Below are 15,265 nucleotides of genomic sequence, written 5' to 3'. Positions count from 1 at the left end.
CAAGGCTAAGTGTGGGATCTAGCTGGGTGTAAACAAGTTACACTGGGAAGAGCTTTTCTCCTAGGCCACTTCAGGAAATTCCACTGAGTTATAGTTTTCAACTTAACAGATATGATTTTGGAGTGTATATATCACTAATAACTAATGTCTGCTGTTTATCCTTCTCCTTCCTTTCTTTCTGGTCCTTTGCTTGTGTGTTTGTTTGTTTGTTTGTTTGTTATTCAGTGTATCAGATAGTATTCTCGAATGTTACACCCCAGCCCAAACTATCTCTGCTGAGTTTCCAGTGAAATTGAAAATTGATTTGGCTAACCGAGCGATGAGCAGTTTCAGTTACCGAGAAGACCCCGTTGTCTATGAAATTCACCCGACCAAATCTTTTATTAGGTAAGTAAAAGCTTCTGATGGATAGAAGAAAAGCAAGAACAGAAGGATGACTTAGCTGAGGAACACCCAAGGGGCATCACATTTTTATTCCTCATTTAAACACTGCTGTGTTTCTTTCGAAGGCACCTTTCCAATTCAGTGGGAAATTGCATTTAGGTTCTGAGGACAGTCTGACTTTATCGATGGTATTTCCTGCCAAGAACAGTTCTGCCTATTATTCATTTCCTGTGATGCTTTCAACATCTAGAGAAAAACAGTCCAACCTGGTTCCCTAGTATATACGCACCCATGTCATACACAGTATGTTCACATCTGTGTCAGTTCTCTGCTGAGCTGCAGATCGCCTTTTTCCTCTCCTCTTGTCATGTTTTGTGATCCCTTTGCGCATACATGTTTCTTCCCTGCACAAGACTCTGTTTTAGTCAGCATCTAACAAGCCTCTCCCGTTTCCACTTGTTCTCAGTCCATGGACAATAGTCAGAAGACGTTTTCCTCTGTATTTTTCAGAGATGAAATAAAAGAGCATTTCTTTTCCACATTTAGCCGGTAAAAATTCTGCCATTCCTTCAGCTAATGAAATATGATTTTCTTTAAATAGTCTCAAATTTCCAGAGAAGAGTTACCCCTGAACTCCCATTTAACCCTAGCAAGTCCTCTAACATTATAAGAGTATAATAAGTTATAAGACTGAGTATTAGACGGAGCCTCTACACAGTTGGTGGGAAAGATCTGACTATTCCTGTTTTCTCTTTTATTTTACCAGTGGTGGAAGCACAATAACGGGTATTGGAAAGAACCTGAATTCAGTTAGCATCCCAAAGCTGGTAATAGATGTGCATGAAGTGGGCGTGAACTACACAGTGGTAAGTCCTAGAATGGCCATTCTACTCAGAACTCTGCCTGTGCTGACAGGCTTTCAGGGCACAGGGACATTTTGGCTTTGTCGAGTAACCTGCAGCAGAGGACAAATGATACTTTTATTCAACAGTAGAGTCTTGGGCTGACATTGTAAACGTACATACATGCACACGCATGTTTATATACCAATGAAGACCATCAGTTTGAGCAGTAGTTTTCAGACTTGTTGGTGGAAACACAAACTTGTCACAAGCCAAGGGTCATCTTGGAGGAATCACAACCGAGAAAGAGCCTCCATCAGATTGGCCTGCAGGCAAATCTCTGGAGGCAATTTTTTATGATTGATGTTGGAAGGACCAGTCCACTATGAGTGATGCCCTCGCTAGGTCCTGGGAGGGATAGAAAAGGTAGTTTAACATGAGCCTGGAGAATGAACAAGTATGCAAAATTCCTCTATGGTCTTTCCTACAGTTCCTGCTTCCGTACTCTCTCCTTGAGTTCTTGTCCTGAGCTTCCTCAGTGATGGAGTATAATTTGAGAGCTGTGAGATGAAATAAAACCTCTCCTCCAAAGTTGATTTTGGTCCTGGAGCTTTGTCACAGCAGTACAAACCTAACTATAATTAGCACGGCCTGCGATGAGTTTCTCAAGAGAAAGAAATATGATAGACATTTTTATGAATAAAATGCATGCATAAATACTATGTTTTAATCATAATTATGTATTTCTCTTTTCCTTAAACACATAGTACATGATGCCAATAAACCAGATAGGTCTATATTGTACATACAAAAACCTTATATGTACAGATATTATAGATGTATTTCTTGTAACACATGTATAATCAGAGATGATTTGACTAATGAAATTAAGAAATTTTAAACTATTACACACCCCTTGATTTAAAGAATAATAATACAAAACATAGTACCCACCCCTCTGCCTTAGACTATGGATCATAAACCTTTCCTTGCATTTCATCACTACGGTCCTTGTCTCTTTATTAGCACACAGGGGATGCTATATTATCAAGTATATCAATGGTATTTTTCATTTCTCTACAGTTTTTTTTTATTCGCAAGCTCAACCATAATTTAACCTTAACAGTGATGGATCCATCTGTTGCTGTAACAGTTTTACATCAGGCCTGGCGTGGTGGTGGTAGTCTGTAATAACAGCATCTGGAAGATGCAGACAGGAGGATCAAGAGTCTAGGGTTAGCCTCTGATCTATAGCAAGTTCAAGATCAGACTGGGGCTAAATAGACCCTGTTGCATAAACAAACCAAACCAAACAAACACCAGTAATCTTAACCTCAACCCCAGAAAGGTGTATGTTTTGTTGCAGTGTTTTTCTGCTGTGAAATGTCACACATCAGTTGGACACGTGCACTTAACTTGGAGTTAAGACTTTAAGTGGTCTCTCTCTCTCTCTCTCTCTCTCCCATGCAGTCTTGATAGTGCAAGTGGTAGATTGAATTATAGCACTTTCTTTGAAATTCCCTCATCCAATATTTCTTAAGGACTAAAGCCACTCTGGTCCTTAATTACAGAAAGCGATTTGGAACTAAAAATGTCAAGCCAAATCACCAAACACTAAGGTCATCTCAAATGAGATTTCTCTTGACCCTCTCAGTCATCCACATTGCATCACCTCTAACAAGTGTTATTAGATTCTTATCATATTTCCAAGGGATGATGCTCCAGGGGGAGTCACAGCATGAAGTTAAGGACCTTGAAGCCAATCCCCATACATGGCCACAAACCAAGTTAAAATACCACTGCTATTAATTTAGGAGACATCAGTTCTCCACAACCGAGATACGATTTTACTTTAACCAAATAAAAATAAGAGTAACCTTCTTTGGTGTTGGCATGTGACTTTTTACAGTTAGGTCTAAGAAATGATTCATTTGCTGGAGGCCAAGCCTACCCATTATTAAGATAATGGCTGAGATTGCTTTCATCTCTCTTACCCAAAGATGACATATTAAATGCTTGCTTAAAGCCTTCAGTGTCAGATATAAGACAGGCATACCCTAAGAAAGACTCAAATAGTAGTAGATTTTTTAAAAGTACTAGGGATTTACACATCTGGAAATACAAACTCCTCTTGTTTGAGCCAAAAACACAGCATACTGTGCATTAGTGTTGGGCAAGAGTTGTCCAAAACTAATTTATTAATATTACTAAATACATATTAAATATTAATATTAACTGCTATTGTTTAAGGGATATTCTACTATTTATTTTTTCATTATTCCTTAATTTACTGTCATTTCTAAACTCTGCCGTTTGCAGAGGTGTATGTTCCTTCCCCTGAGGCTTATTGAGTTTAAAGTTGACCAAGATGAGTTGAACACATTTATTATTTAACAAATAAAAACTCATGGCCAGGTCTGATATATATATATATATGTATATGTATATGTATATGTATATGTACATGTACATGTACATGTACATGTATATGTATATGTACATATATATATATATATATCCAGCCACAATAATTTTTTAATTTCAATAACCTCAGTGCATTACAAATATGGAAATAATTAATTTAACAAAATGTAGATTAATGTGTTAATGTATGCTGTGTCCCAGATTGTTTTGTGGTTCCTAGGTTCTTATTATTATACAGAGAATTATTCTGGTAGCAGTGAAATCTTTCATTTCCGTTTTACAAGATCGTAGAAATAAATAGCTCTTAGTGCTATGACATTATATTTGATATAAAACTAAACATCGCAATATATTTTATCCATGTAGTATCTCTGTTTTATCTGATTCCAACATACATTTTTTAAAATACAGACTGTTTTTAAATTATTAAGAAGAAAATATCACACAGTAAATTCTGTGCTTTTTATGTATATCCTGAGGCCTTTTTGCTATTGTGAGCATAAGTAATTGTTTTATCTCCAACTATACTTGTCAAAGGAAAGGAAATCTCAGGGATGTTGTTGCCTGTTTGTCTTTTCCTTGGGGGAGAAACACAGCCCTTTGACTTTAAATATACCACTTTGTGTGGCTGGTTTTAGTCAAGTACAATCAAGAGGAAACTGCATTTTCCAAAATTCCATAAATCAGAATTTCAAAGAGGAAGATTTGAAATGGGAGATGAAAGGATATAAAATAATAACAGTAGAGCCTTTGTAACACGGACAGCATTATTTAGAGACGCTACAGAGTGAAACAGAAGCAAGGCTCAGCCGAGATGATAGTGAACATTGGTGTTTATTAAGCCTAGGTAACACCCTACTCCATCCGTCAGATGTGTGACCAGACTGAAGGAAGTATGTTTTCCAAGTTCAATGTCTTTATCAGAAAATGGAGCCAGGCTGTGACGGCACACGCCTTTAATCCCAGCACTCAGGAGGCAGAGGCAGGCAGATCACTGAGTTCAAGGCTACTCTGATTGACAGAGTGAGTTCTAGTACAGCAAGGGCTATACAGAGAAACCCTGATCCTGCCCCGCCGAAAAAAGGACAACATGACACCTTTCTGTAGGAATACAGGGACCATTAGATGAGAGTGACTTTGTATTTAGGAACTAACCCTTTCCCATAAACACACTAATAAGAGTGCATGGACATTGTTAGCTGTGGTACTAACCACATGGAACTTTTCAAGTTATAAAACGTTGTCCCATGAAACATCTCACACCGAGAAGAACACTTAAAGTCTTATTTACTAAGTGAGGAAAGTGAGTTTCTGAGTGATGCCTTTACCTCAGTTCTTAAAACTTAAAAGTGGGACCTAAATCCTCAAGGTCCAGCCCCTGTTGGCCCATAGCTGCTTTACAAATTGAGGAGGCGGTTCCACCAGGAAAGTTCTTTGCTGAGCTAAGGAAAATTGCATGATGGAGGGAAGGGCCAGCTGCCACTACATCGCTGTAGCATCGCAGCATGTGAAGCTCAGTTATTTGGAAATTTTTACCTCCATTGTGTTTCCCAAAAGGTATTCTTCGATGTTAGGAAGTTAAATGCAGAACATTTTCAACAACTGGTTCGTTTTGAGTTGATTCTGAAGTTATGAAATAGCCAAGTCAGATAGACGCTGTTGATGCTGACAGTGGGAACTCTGTCTTCTGTAGGCATGTCAACATCGCTCTAATTCAGAGATCATCTGCTGCACCACTCCTTCACTGCAACAGCTGGACCTGCAACTCCCCCTGAAGACCAAAGCCTTCTTCCTGTTAGACGGGATCCTTTCCAAACACTTTGATCTCACTTATGTACATGATCCTGTGTTTAAGCCTTTTGAAAAGCCAGTAATGATCTCAATGGGCAATGAAAATGTAGTGGAAATTAAGGTAAGAGTTGCTTAAAATACTCTCTTAAATGAACTTAACGTCTCTGTTGGCTTCGTGGCCATGTGAATAGAGTCATTGTGTTTGCTAAATGTATCTTATTCTACATCAGCAAATATCAAAGCTTGGAAAACAAATCCTTTGGCAGAAGATAAGCGTAATTATCCATTGCTTTTTAATGAAGCATTTAAGACCCCTTCCTTGTGTATATATTAAGAAGTAACAAATGCTAAGCATAAATCTGTCAAACAGGCTCCCACTGATGCTGTCATGATGGTGTGATGGCATACATTCCCTCGTGGGCTTCACCTATACGTGCTTATTAGAAGACAAACAGTAAGAGCTGTGATGGTAAATGCATTAGTTGCAGTTTCGTGTTTCCTTGTAGTATGTGAAGTTTTATATCTGTGTGTAACCAACTGGGGGAGGAAGGGTAGATATGCCATGGCAAATATTTGAAGATCGGAGGTCAACTTTTTAGAGTTGGTTTTTCTTCTTGTACCTTGCTTCTCTCTCTCTCTCTCTCTCTCTCTCTCTCTCTCTCTCTCTCTCAATCTCTCTCTCTTTCTCTCTCTCTCTCTCTCTCTCTTCCCTCTTTCTCTTTTCTCTCTCTCTCACTTGTTCTCCATACATATACACATATATGTATGTGTATGATATAATATTTAATTATAATATATAATATATAAGATGAAATATATATACATGTATTACTTCTTTGAGCATTTCATAGACACATAGACACATGGTGCATTTTTTTCATATTCACTCCCCACTCTTCCCTGTAACTCTTCCCAGATACCTGCCCACCCCCTTCTCAACTTCATGTCCTCTTTTTAAAAACAATAATAACCTACCAAATACAATTTGTATCTCCCTTATTATATTCATAGACCTGGGCCATCCACTGGATTGTACTTGTAGTTGACTTGTCAGAGATAAACACTCTTAAAAAAAAAAATCAGCTGTCCTCCAAACTTCCCACACGTGGAAACAACTCCTTAGCTAGGGATGGGAGCTCATGTTCAGGTTCTGTGCAAATAGCTTTGTTTTCCTGAATGAATGATTCAGACATGAAACTGGAATGAATAGCCAGAAGACATGGCTTTGCACTGCTCATCTCCACCCTCTGACTCTTACAATCTTTCTACACCCTTCCTCTTCCAAGATATGGTCCCTGAGGCTTGGGGAGGAAAGGGTGACATGGCTGTTCCGTTCGTGGCTTAGCACTCTGCTGACACTGACTTTCTGCACTTTGACCAGCTCTGGGTTTCTGTATTAACCACCGTGCAATGCACAAAGTCCTCTGACAAAGTCTGAAGGCTATACTAATCTACGAGCCTAGAAATTGGAATTTAGAGGACAGTTTGATTTTATACCTATTTAGCAAAATAATAGCAGTGGGTTCGCCTCCATGGAAACTGCCAGCTCCCCAACCGTGGGTTCTTGTTCACACTTCACAGCAATGCAGACTCTTGTTGTTTCTGCCACTCCAGGCTAGATGGTCCATAAGTTTCTAAGCAGCTCTTATCTCTGCCTCCCTGTCATAGGCATACTGGGATTATACATGCAAGTCACAGCGTTCAGCTTTTTACATTGTCTTTGGGGATTTAACTCACACCCACTGGGCCATTTCATAGGTGTGGTCAACTCTAAGCTGATTTATAAATGGATCTCTTTTACCACCACCTTGGGAATACATTAGCTTCTAAAACCTACTTAATACATAGTAACAGATCACCTCTCTGCACCAGATAAAGATCACTCAAGCCCAGGCAGAAACAGTAAAGACTCAGGTCAGCTCTCTTCTCTTATTTCAGTCACTTTTACTTCAGATAATAAGAAAGCTAGCAAAATGATCAAAATATGAGCTTTCTATAGTCCACTCAAATAGCAAAATAGTCATCCTTTCACAATCTCTTGTTGGAGACACTGAGACTGTTTTCTCCTGAAAGAACATGTAACTGCATATATGAGCACACACGAACAGCAGAGTACCCCATGCTTAGTTGTGATATGGGTGGCATGGGTCATCTCCACCCGAGTGACACTTCCCCTGAAATAGTTCTGCTTTTCAGGGTGACTTTTTTTTTTAATCTCTGAACAAACCCATACACACACTCACCCTCACACAGGCACTAACCTTGCGGTTGCATTTTGTACAATAATTAAGTAAACCCAGCATGAAATTAAATGGAAGCCTGCTTCACTGAACAGCATGTTTGCCACACCAAAGTTCTTTCATCTGCTTCCTTAATTAGTTTTAGAAAAAGAGAAAGGGTTTTTTATCACTTCTCTCCTTTTTCCCCCCCAATAAAACTAATCTAGTGTGACCTTTTGCTTTCAACAATAACGGTTTGCTGTTTAAAAGATTCCATTTGGTTTTTCTTGATGAAGACAAAGGTTTGTGTGCAAATAGTTTTATGCCACCCCAAAACACTATTTTCCTGTTCCTGTGTCTATGATGGACAGATGAGAGATAAGTGGTTCTTTATCTACCCTTTCAAACTTAGTGTTTGATGGAAGAGAAATTCCTCTCTATATAAATTCATCAGCTATTATTCAATGTCCTACAAAGTTGTTGGACCAAAGAAAACATGACTTGACATCATCCTAAGTCTGCTAATGGTATTTCCAACATGGTTCAAGTTCCCTAGAGCTGGGCACAAAGCAGTCCCCTTTCTTCGCCGTATAAAGTTCACTCATTCTCTCTAACAAGTCTTAGCACTTGTGTGTCACAAAGCTGTGCTCCAGTGGGGACAGGACAGTTTAAGGTAATTGTTTTAGTGTCCTGATTCACTCTTTTCTTTCCCATACACCATTTTCTGTAAGTCTAGGAGGAAATATAAGTGGAATGTATGATCGTATTTACTGTGGTAGAAATTTAGTCTTTCATCAATTTCTAAAATTGATCGCTTTGAACTCTCTGCCTCTCTTGGACACCCAGTAATGTGTTTTTGTGAAAAGAATTTCTTGTATAAATTCCACTGCCATTCAAACATGAGTGCAAAGGGTATTTGCCTTTCATTAATGAAAATGCTGAGGTGATAGAGAATGGCTTGTTTGTAGAGCTCTCATCTAGCACACTCGAGATCCAAGGCCTAACCAATAATACTACAACAAATGTTAAACAAAAAAATGGGAGCTGGAAAGATAGGTCAGTGGTTAAGACAGTATGCTGTTCCTGCAGAACAGCTGAGTTAGGGATTGATGCCCAGCACCCATGGCAAAGACTCAGTCACCGGTAACTTCAACTCCAGAGGATCCCATTGGCTCTTGTGGACACTGCTTGTGTGCCAAGAATCACGAATGAGCACATAACAAATAAAGAAGAGGAGGAGGGAGGAGTCAGAGGCGAGGAGGAGGAGACTGATAGTTAGGGCCCATAGTGCCTGCTTGTAACCCGTTATGGGCAGCTGGGATAGGAAGAAAATGTGTTCTAGGCCAGTATGGGCTATATAGTGAAACAATGTCAGAAAGAAAAGAAAGCAATATCTGTGAGAGAAATTACGCTATGAAATGTGTTGTTCACAGCCAGGAGGAGATCGCATTTCTCAACCATATGTACCTACAAGAAAGAATTTCTGGTTTAAGGAGGATCATGATAGTTTTCAGCCCCAGTTGTGGGATCTGCCTCAGCAACTAGTTGGCCTGGTGACTATGCGTGTGTGTGTGTGTGTGTGTGTGTGTGTGTGTGTGTGTGTATGCTTGTGCACGTAGGTATGTACAGGTGTAAGTACAGGGACCTTTGGAGTCCAAAAGAGGGTGGATTCCCTGGAGCTAGAATTATAGGGCATGTTGTAAGCCTTGTGACTGATGGGAACTGAACTCAGGTTCTCTGGAAGGGTAGTAAGCTGTCTTGACAGCTGAGCCATTTCTCTATCCCCACTCTAAACTTTCTTCAAACATCTAAAATTTGATGACTCTTTATTTTCCCCTACTTGTCATTCATTGGGTGAGAAACAAATTTTGCATCAGATAGATTTTGCTAAGCTTTGTGACTTAGTCCCTTTCTGAAGCTTAGCCTTCCTCCTGTAAATCAGCAATCAGAAAATACCAAGAGTCTTTTCAGAAGAAAATGAGATCATTGTAATTCCGAGTTGCTCTTTGTGTCTAAAGAATTGAAGGGCTCTCTTTTTCTTGTTCTCTCTCTCTCTCTCTCTCTCTCTCTCTCTCTCACTCTCTCTCTCTCTCTCTTGCTCTCTCTCTCTTGCTCTCTCTCCCACTCTCTCGCTCTTTCTCTCACTCTTGCTCTCTTGCTCTCTCTTTCTCCCGCTCTTTCTCTCACTCTTGCTCTCTCTCTCTCTTGCTCTCTCGCTCTCTCTCTCTCTCTCTGTCTCTCTCTCCCTCTCTCTCTCTTGCTCTCTCGCTCACTCTGGCTTATGCTGTTTTACTTAGGATCCCGTGTACTGTCACTTCAATGCCTACAGAACTGAGCTGACCTTGTAAATGTAGTCTTCTACTTAATCAATGGTTGATAATTAACAATGGGAAACTTTAAAATCATTTCCAAGGCTCACTAAAACTACATCTACTTTGACTACAAAAATTAAACTGCATCCATTTTTGTTCTTCCTGCTTTGGTACCAGTTCCTCTTAGATAGCTAGGGCTGCTGGGAGTGCTCCTGCCTATCTAAGCCTTTCTATCTGATTTCAGCTTTTAAAAGTGTTTCATCTTCAGTGCTGTTGGTAACACATATTCTATTAGTCAGTGCTCCTAATGTGTTCCTTGATAGTTATGAAGAATCCATTCTTTTAATTGTTCATTCTTCTGATTCTCCAAGGAGATCATAAGGCTGAACACATGAGCCCTGGAGGACATGCGTTATTGTCCTCCCTTCCCCCACCCTTAGCTATGATCTAAGCACGCAAGGCACATGTTAGGGCTTCTCTCATAAATCAAACCCTCTGGTTCTTTAATCTCTTTCCTCTGTCATTCCCTGAATTCCCTCCAATATGTGAGTAAGGGCCTGCGCCCTTTCTAGACCTAACCAACAAGTTGTCATTTCAAGCCCCAAAATGACCCGTGAGATTTATGTGCTTCTCTGTTGAATTACCCTGTGCAGCTGACCTAAATCAATGGCTTGCTCCTACCGCCTCCGGAAGTACAATAAGAACAGGGTTTGTCTGTGTTCATTTCTTCAATGGAGTCTTAGAATATGAAAATGTGCCTTCTCTCAGAAATTCCTATTTCTAGAATGCTGTCAGACCTACCCATCTTGAAATCCCTGAGACGCTGAAAGAAAAATCAGTTTGTGGACACACTCAAGAGCTTGTAACACAAAGTTGCAGGGCTGTCTTATTTTAGGATCTGTTCCTTGTCCTTAAGAAAAATTGTAATAGATTTAGATAGCTCTCCCCTCCAAGCCTGTTTAATAAATAACTACTCATTAAGTCTTGATATGGAAAAAAAATATATCCATGGTTTGCACTTCTTTCCCAAGACTAATGATTGTTTTCTCTAACAAAATGTTGATGTTCTAACATTTAACATTCCTGATGTTAACTCAAGTTAACTATGTCAAGTTGGGTAATGTTTAATAGTTCTCAAGGAACTACATAATTATTCAAAATAATGCAATTGTGCTCTCAAATCCTAATGAAGGGCATACGGCATCTTCTGGGAATTTCATTGAAATGAATTTAACTCATGTGCATTGTCCAACTAAGCAAAAAGAATAAAAAGAAATTGCCTGGCTCAGACAGCTAAAGGAGTATATGAACGAGGCAGCTCCTTGGATCTCTGGAGATGAAACCTTGGCTTGGGTATTTTCCACAGAGTTCGGTGTGATTCTAAAAGCGAATCATGACAAAAGGCAGTGTTAAGCAATTCAGCAGGTTTAGCTGCTAAACTCAACGCTGTTTTCTTTTTGCCACACGTCCATCCTCTGTGTGAAGACAGTAAGATGATTATGCATGACAGTTTTCAAAGTAAGGACTCAAACAATATTCCCTTTCCTTTTCTCTAAAACTGAACTTGATGGAAAATCTCCTCTTGCCATTCCTGCCTAGATAGTGTCCTGAAATGCTCATACTTCCTCCCAGCCAGCCCACCTCCCATGAAGCTGAGCACCATAAAAAGAAAAAATCAGATTTCTTGGAAAACATCATCTGTGTTTGCTGTATTCATGGCTTCCTTCTAGAATTGCTGGCGTTCCTACTGACCTGTGAAGTGTTAATGACCTTTCCTTTCTGTTTTCTTTTTCCCTTCCAGGGAAACAATATTGACCCTGAAGCAGTGAAAGGTGAAGTGTTAAAAGTTGGAAACCAGAGCTGTGAGAATCTCCACTGGCATTCAGAAACTGTGTTATGTACAGTCCCCAGTGACCTGCTGAAACTCAACAGTGAGCTAAATATAGAGGTGGGGTTCCCGCAAGCCTTTCATGATGTAAATAAGGATGCTGCTGTAATTATGTCACCGGGAGGCTTAAAATAAATCATTAAAGCTCATCTGTATGTTGGCTCTAGCTCATCAGCTCAGCCTCAGTTCCTAGCTGTGATTTGAGAAATGCTGAGGTTTTTAATCACACTGTCTCTTTCCCCTGGGTCAAAAGTGTAATTCTCAAAAGTCGTTTTCACCAGCACTGCATCCTCATCTTGCCAGACTCTTGCCAAAACGTGCTGCCCTTCTCAGAAGGAGCAGAACACATGCAAGAGTATCCCTTCTCCCACTTTTTACCAGACTAAGAGGCCCTCTCACTTCAGTGGTCACAATGCATAGAACCCTATAAATAAAAGGAGACATATCCAGTTGGCAGAGTAAAGTGGAAACCCAACTGTTGTGTATTTCATTCTTTCATGTCCACAATTAAATCAGATAATCCAGAACAAGAAAGTTTCTTTATTATTTTTAATAGTTTATTTTTGATATAGCTCACATACTATACAATTTACCATTTGAAATGTACAGTTCAATAGGCTTAGAATGTTGACAATGTAAATTTCTTTAAATCGGGGCAATACACATATATTATAAAATTTCCTTTTTTAATGATATTAAATGTACAACTCAGGGGCTTGAATTATATTCATAACATGTATAACCATCACTGCTCTGTAACTCAAAAGCCTTCTATGTAACCAACTAAGCACTAATTCCCCAGCCTCCTCTCCAGCAGCTTCTGTGACCTCTAATCTACTTTCTTTCTCTGTGAATTTGCTGCCCTGGGTATTTCATCTAAGTTAAATCATACAATATTTGCCTTTTGGCATCTTGCTCATTTGAATTGGCAAACATTTTTGTGGTTTACTCTAGTTTATGACTGAATGATATCTTATTTCATGCATACCATATATTGCTTACCCAAGAAACGGTAGCTTTGAAGGATTCCTGAAGTAGTCTGGAAATGTTAAGAAATGGAAATATACAAAAGAATTACAAAATCTGAGACCAAATATAGAAACTAGAGTTGAAATTTCAGAATGACCATCAATTTTAAAAATCACAAAGCACTGGCGCTGGGAGAAACCACAAGATTTCTTCTGTATATCAAAATGGAAATAAGGGGACTATGAGACTTTATTATCCTATAATAATACAATCTCCCCTCTTATGAGAAATCTTTTCTGCTGTGCATTTCACCCTCCCAAATGGGACATAAGTTTTATTCATTCATACTTCTATGGTATCATTATACTTGGTCTACCCATTTCCTGTCGTGTATACTTCAGTTCCTCAAGATCAAAGAAATTTTTTGTTTATCTAGGTTGTGCTTTAGGTAATCAATGTTTTTCTAATTATCTGAACACTGAAGCAGAACTTAGGAAATTCTCACTCTGAAGGCTGTAATGCACCTTCTAGAATAGTGGCCACCAGGTGCTAATTGGGGCCCAGAGAAACTTGGTCCCACATAGATGGTATATTTGATATCAATCTTGGCCAAAATCTGACTTTCCTCCTTATTTATTTCTAGTGGAAGCAAGCAGTCTCTTCAACTGTCCTTGGAAAAGTGATCGTTCAACCGGATCAGAATTTTGCAGGATTGATCATTGGTGCAGTCTCAATATCAGTAATAGTTTTGTTATTATCCGGGCTCTTCCTGTGGCTGAAAAAGAGAAAGCATAAAGGTGCATATTTTGTTTATTGTCTAAAAAGCTACCATAGTGATATAGTGATTACATTCAGCACTGTCATGGAGATATATGGGTTGTCTAATAAGCATTCATACAAGGCTGTGAGTTCTGGGCACTGGGTCAAAGTCTCCTGGGACCTGTGACAGCAAAGTCTTTAACGAGCTCTCTCTCTCTCTCTCTCTGTTTTAAGATCTGGGCAGTGAATTAGTTCGCTATGACGCAAGAGTACACACTCCTCATTTGGATAGGCTTGTCAGTGCCCGAAGTGTAAGTCCAACTACAGAGATGGTTTCAAATGAGTCTGTAGACTACAGAGCTACTTTTCCAGAAGGTATAATTCAGTTTACTATCCTGAGAAATATCTATACATAGACCTCTGTGAGCTGTGGCATTGTTCTTGCTTTTTGCTTTTTGTCCTTTTTATTTTTATACAAGTAGAAGAAAAGTGTTGACCTCTGCCAAAGGAATATTTAACTTGATGCAGCATTGCATGGCCTTCACTTTAAAATCAAACTCCTCAGGTATCATAGTGGAATTTTAGCATCCGTAAGCTCTCTGCTCACATACAGAAAGGTTCGCTTTAGAATTATTTGAGCAAGGTAACTTACCTCAGCAATGCTAAGACACTCAGACACTCTCCTTAACCCTTCAGCTGGACTATAGTTATAGAATATTTTTATTTAAATATTATTTTAAAATGCTATCTTTTGGGGAAAACTTTTGAATTATACCATTAGTAACCTTTTAAAACATTTTCAATGAGCATACCTTTTACTGACCACCATCTATGACTTGAATATGTTTGAGACTTCTCCAAGAAAAACCTCCAGTTGTGCTAGTCATCACCATCATCTGCTTTGCAAAACACCAGACCGACAAATGGTCAGGTTGGCCAGGGCATTTCACATTGTTTTATTTAAACATGTCTTGCACAAAGCAAAATGTCTGTATTGTACCAGGGCCATTATCTTTAGAAGTTACAGGACATGAGTCAAGTACATGCACTTCCCTGTTGAAATAGCTACCATTGGATAAATAAAATGAGTCACAGACAGTGTAGATACTGAGAAGTTAAAAGCTGCTCATCCAAGCCAGTACACCAGCAGTGAGACATTTAGCATTCCAAGTTTCTCACCACTTGTTGCCCTTCCTGAGACTTAGGTTAGTTCTCCAGAGACTATTGAATTTCCCACATGACTCCATTCACTGTCAGAAAGAAGCCCAATCCTTTAAGATTGTGGACGAATCAAGTTGAGTGCATGCTTTTAAACTTGAGATATAATTAGAAGTTCAGAACCCCGTTTAATAGCTCTAACCTGGAATTATTGAGGTTTGCAACTAACTGCTTTGTACAAAGCTTTCCTGGGCATGGGAGATAATTGTCTATAAAATGCTTACAGCCCAAGAAAGAGGACCTAAGTTTGTATCACCAGAGAATACATAAAAGTCACATGTCCTGGGCATGTAGGGCACACATCCTTAGTTTCCATTGACCAAGCAGCTCCAGATTTGGTTAGAGAAATAAAGTGGAGAGTGATTGAGAAAGTCGCCAAGCATTAACCTCTGGCACAAGCACAGTATAAACACATACAAGCACACACACCATAACGCTTTCTTGATCTTTAAAGTGTGT

At 39.2% G+C, this 15,265-nt stretch overlaps 1 protein-coding gene across 1 annotated transcript in view; it reads left to right on the top strand.

Annotated features, from left to right (window-relative positions):
- Window positions 1–15,265, top strand: part of Met (MET proto-oncogene, receptor tyrosine kinase) — a 104,096-nt gene that overhangs the window by 66,046 nt on the left and 22,785 nt on the right. The window contains exons 10-15 of the mRNA XM_028778432.1: window positions 226–387; window positions 1,151–1,250; window positions 5,344–5,562; window positions 11,774–11,920; window positions 13,473–13,626; window positions 13,823–13,963. Of these exons, the coding sequence (XP_028634265.1) occupies window positions 226–387; window positions 1,151–1,250; window positions 5,344–5,562; window positions 11,774–11,920; window positions 13,473–13,626; window positions 13,823–13,963 (923 nt within the window). The remainder of the gene's footprint in view (window positions 1–225; window positions 388–1,150; window positions 1,251–5,343; window positions 5,563–11,773; window positions 11,921–13,472; window positions 13,627–13,822; window positions 13,964–15,265) is intronic.

Source organism: Grammomys surdaster, unplaced genomic scaffold (genome assembly GCF_004785775.1).
Source record: "Grammomys surdaster isolate TR1022 unplaced genomic scaffold, NIH_TR_1.0 335, whole genome shotgun sequence".
NCBI lineage: Eukaryota > Metazoa > Chordata > Mammalia > Rodentia > Muridae > Grammomys > Grammomys surdaster.
Note: the sequence above shows the minus strand (reverse complement) of the source record. Positions and strands in the feature narration are given on the sequence as shown.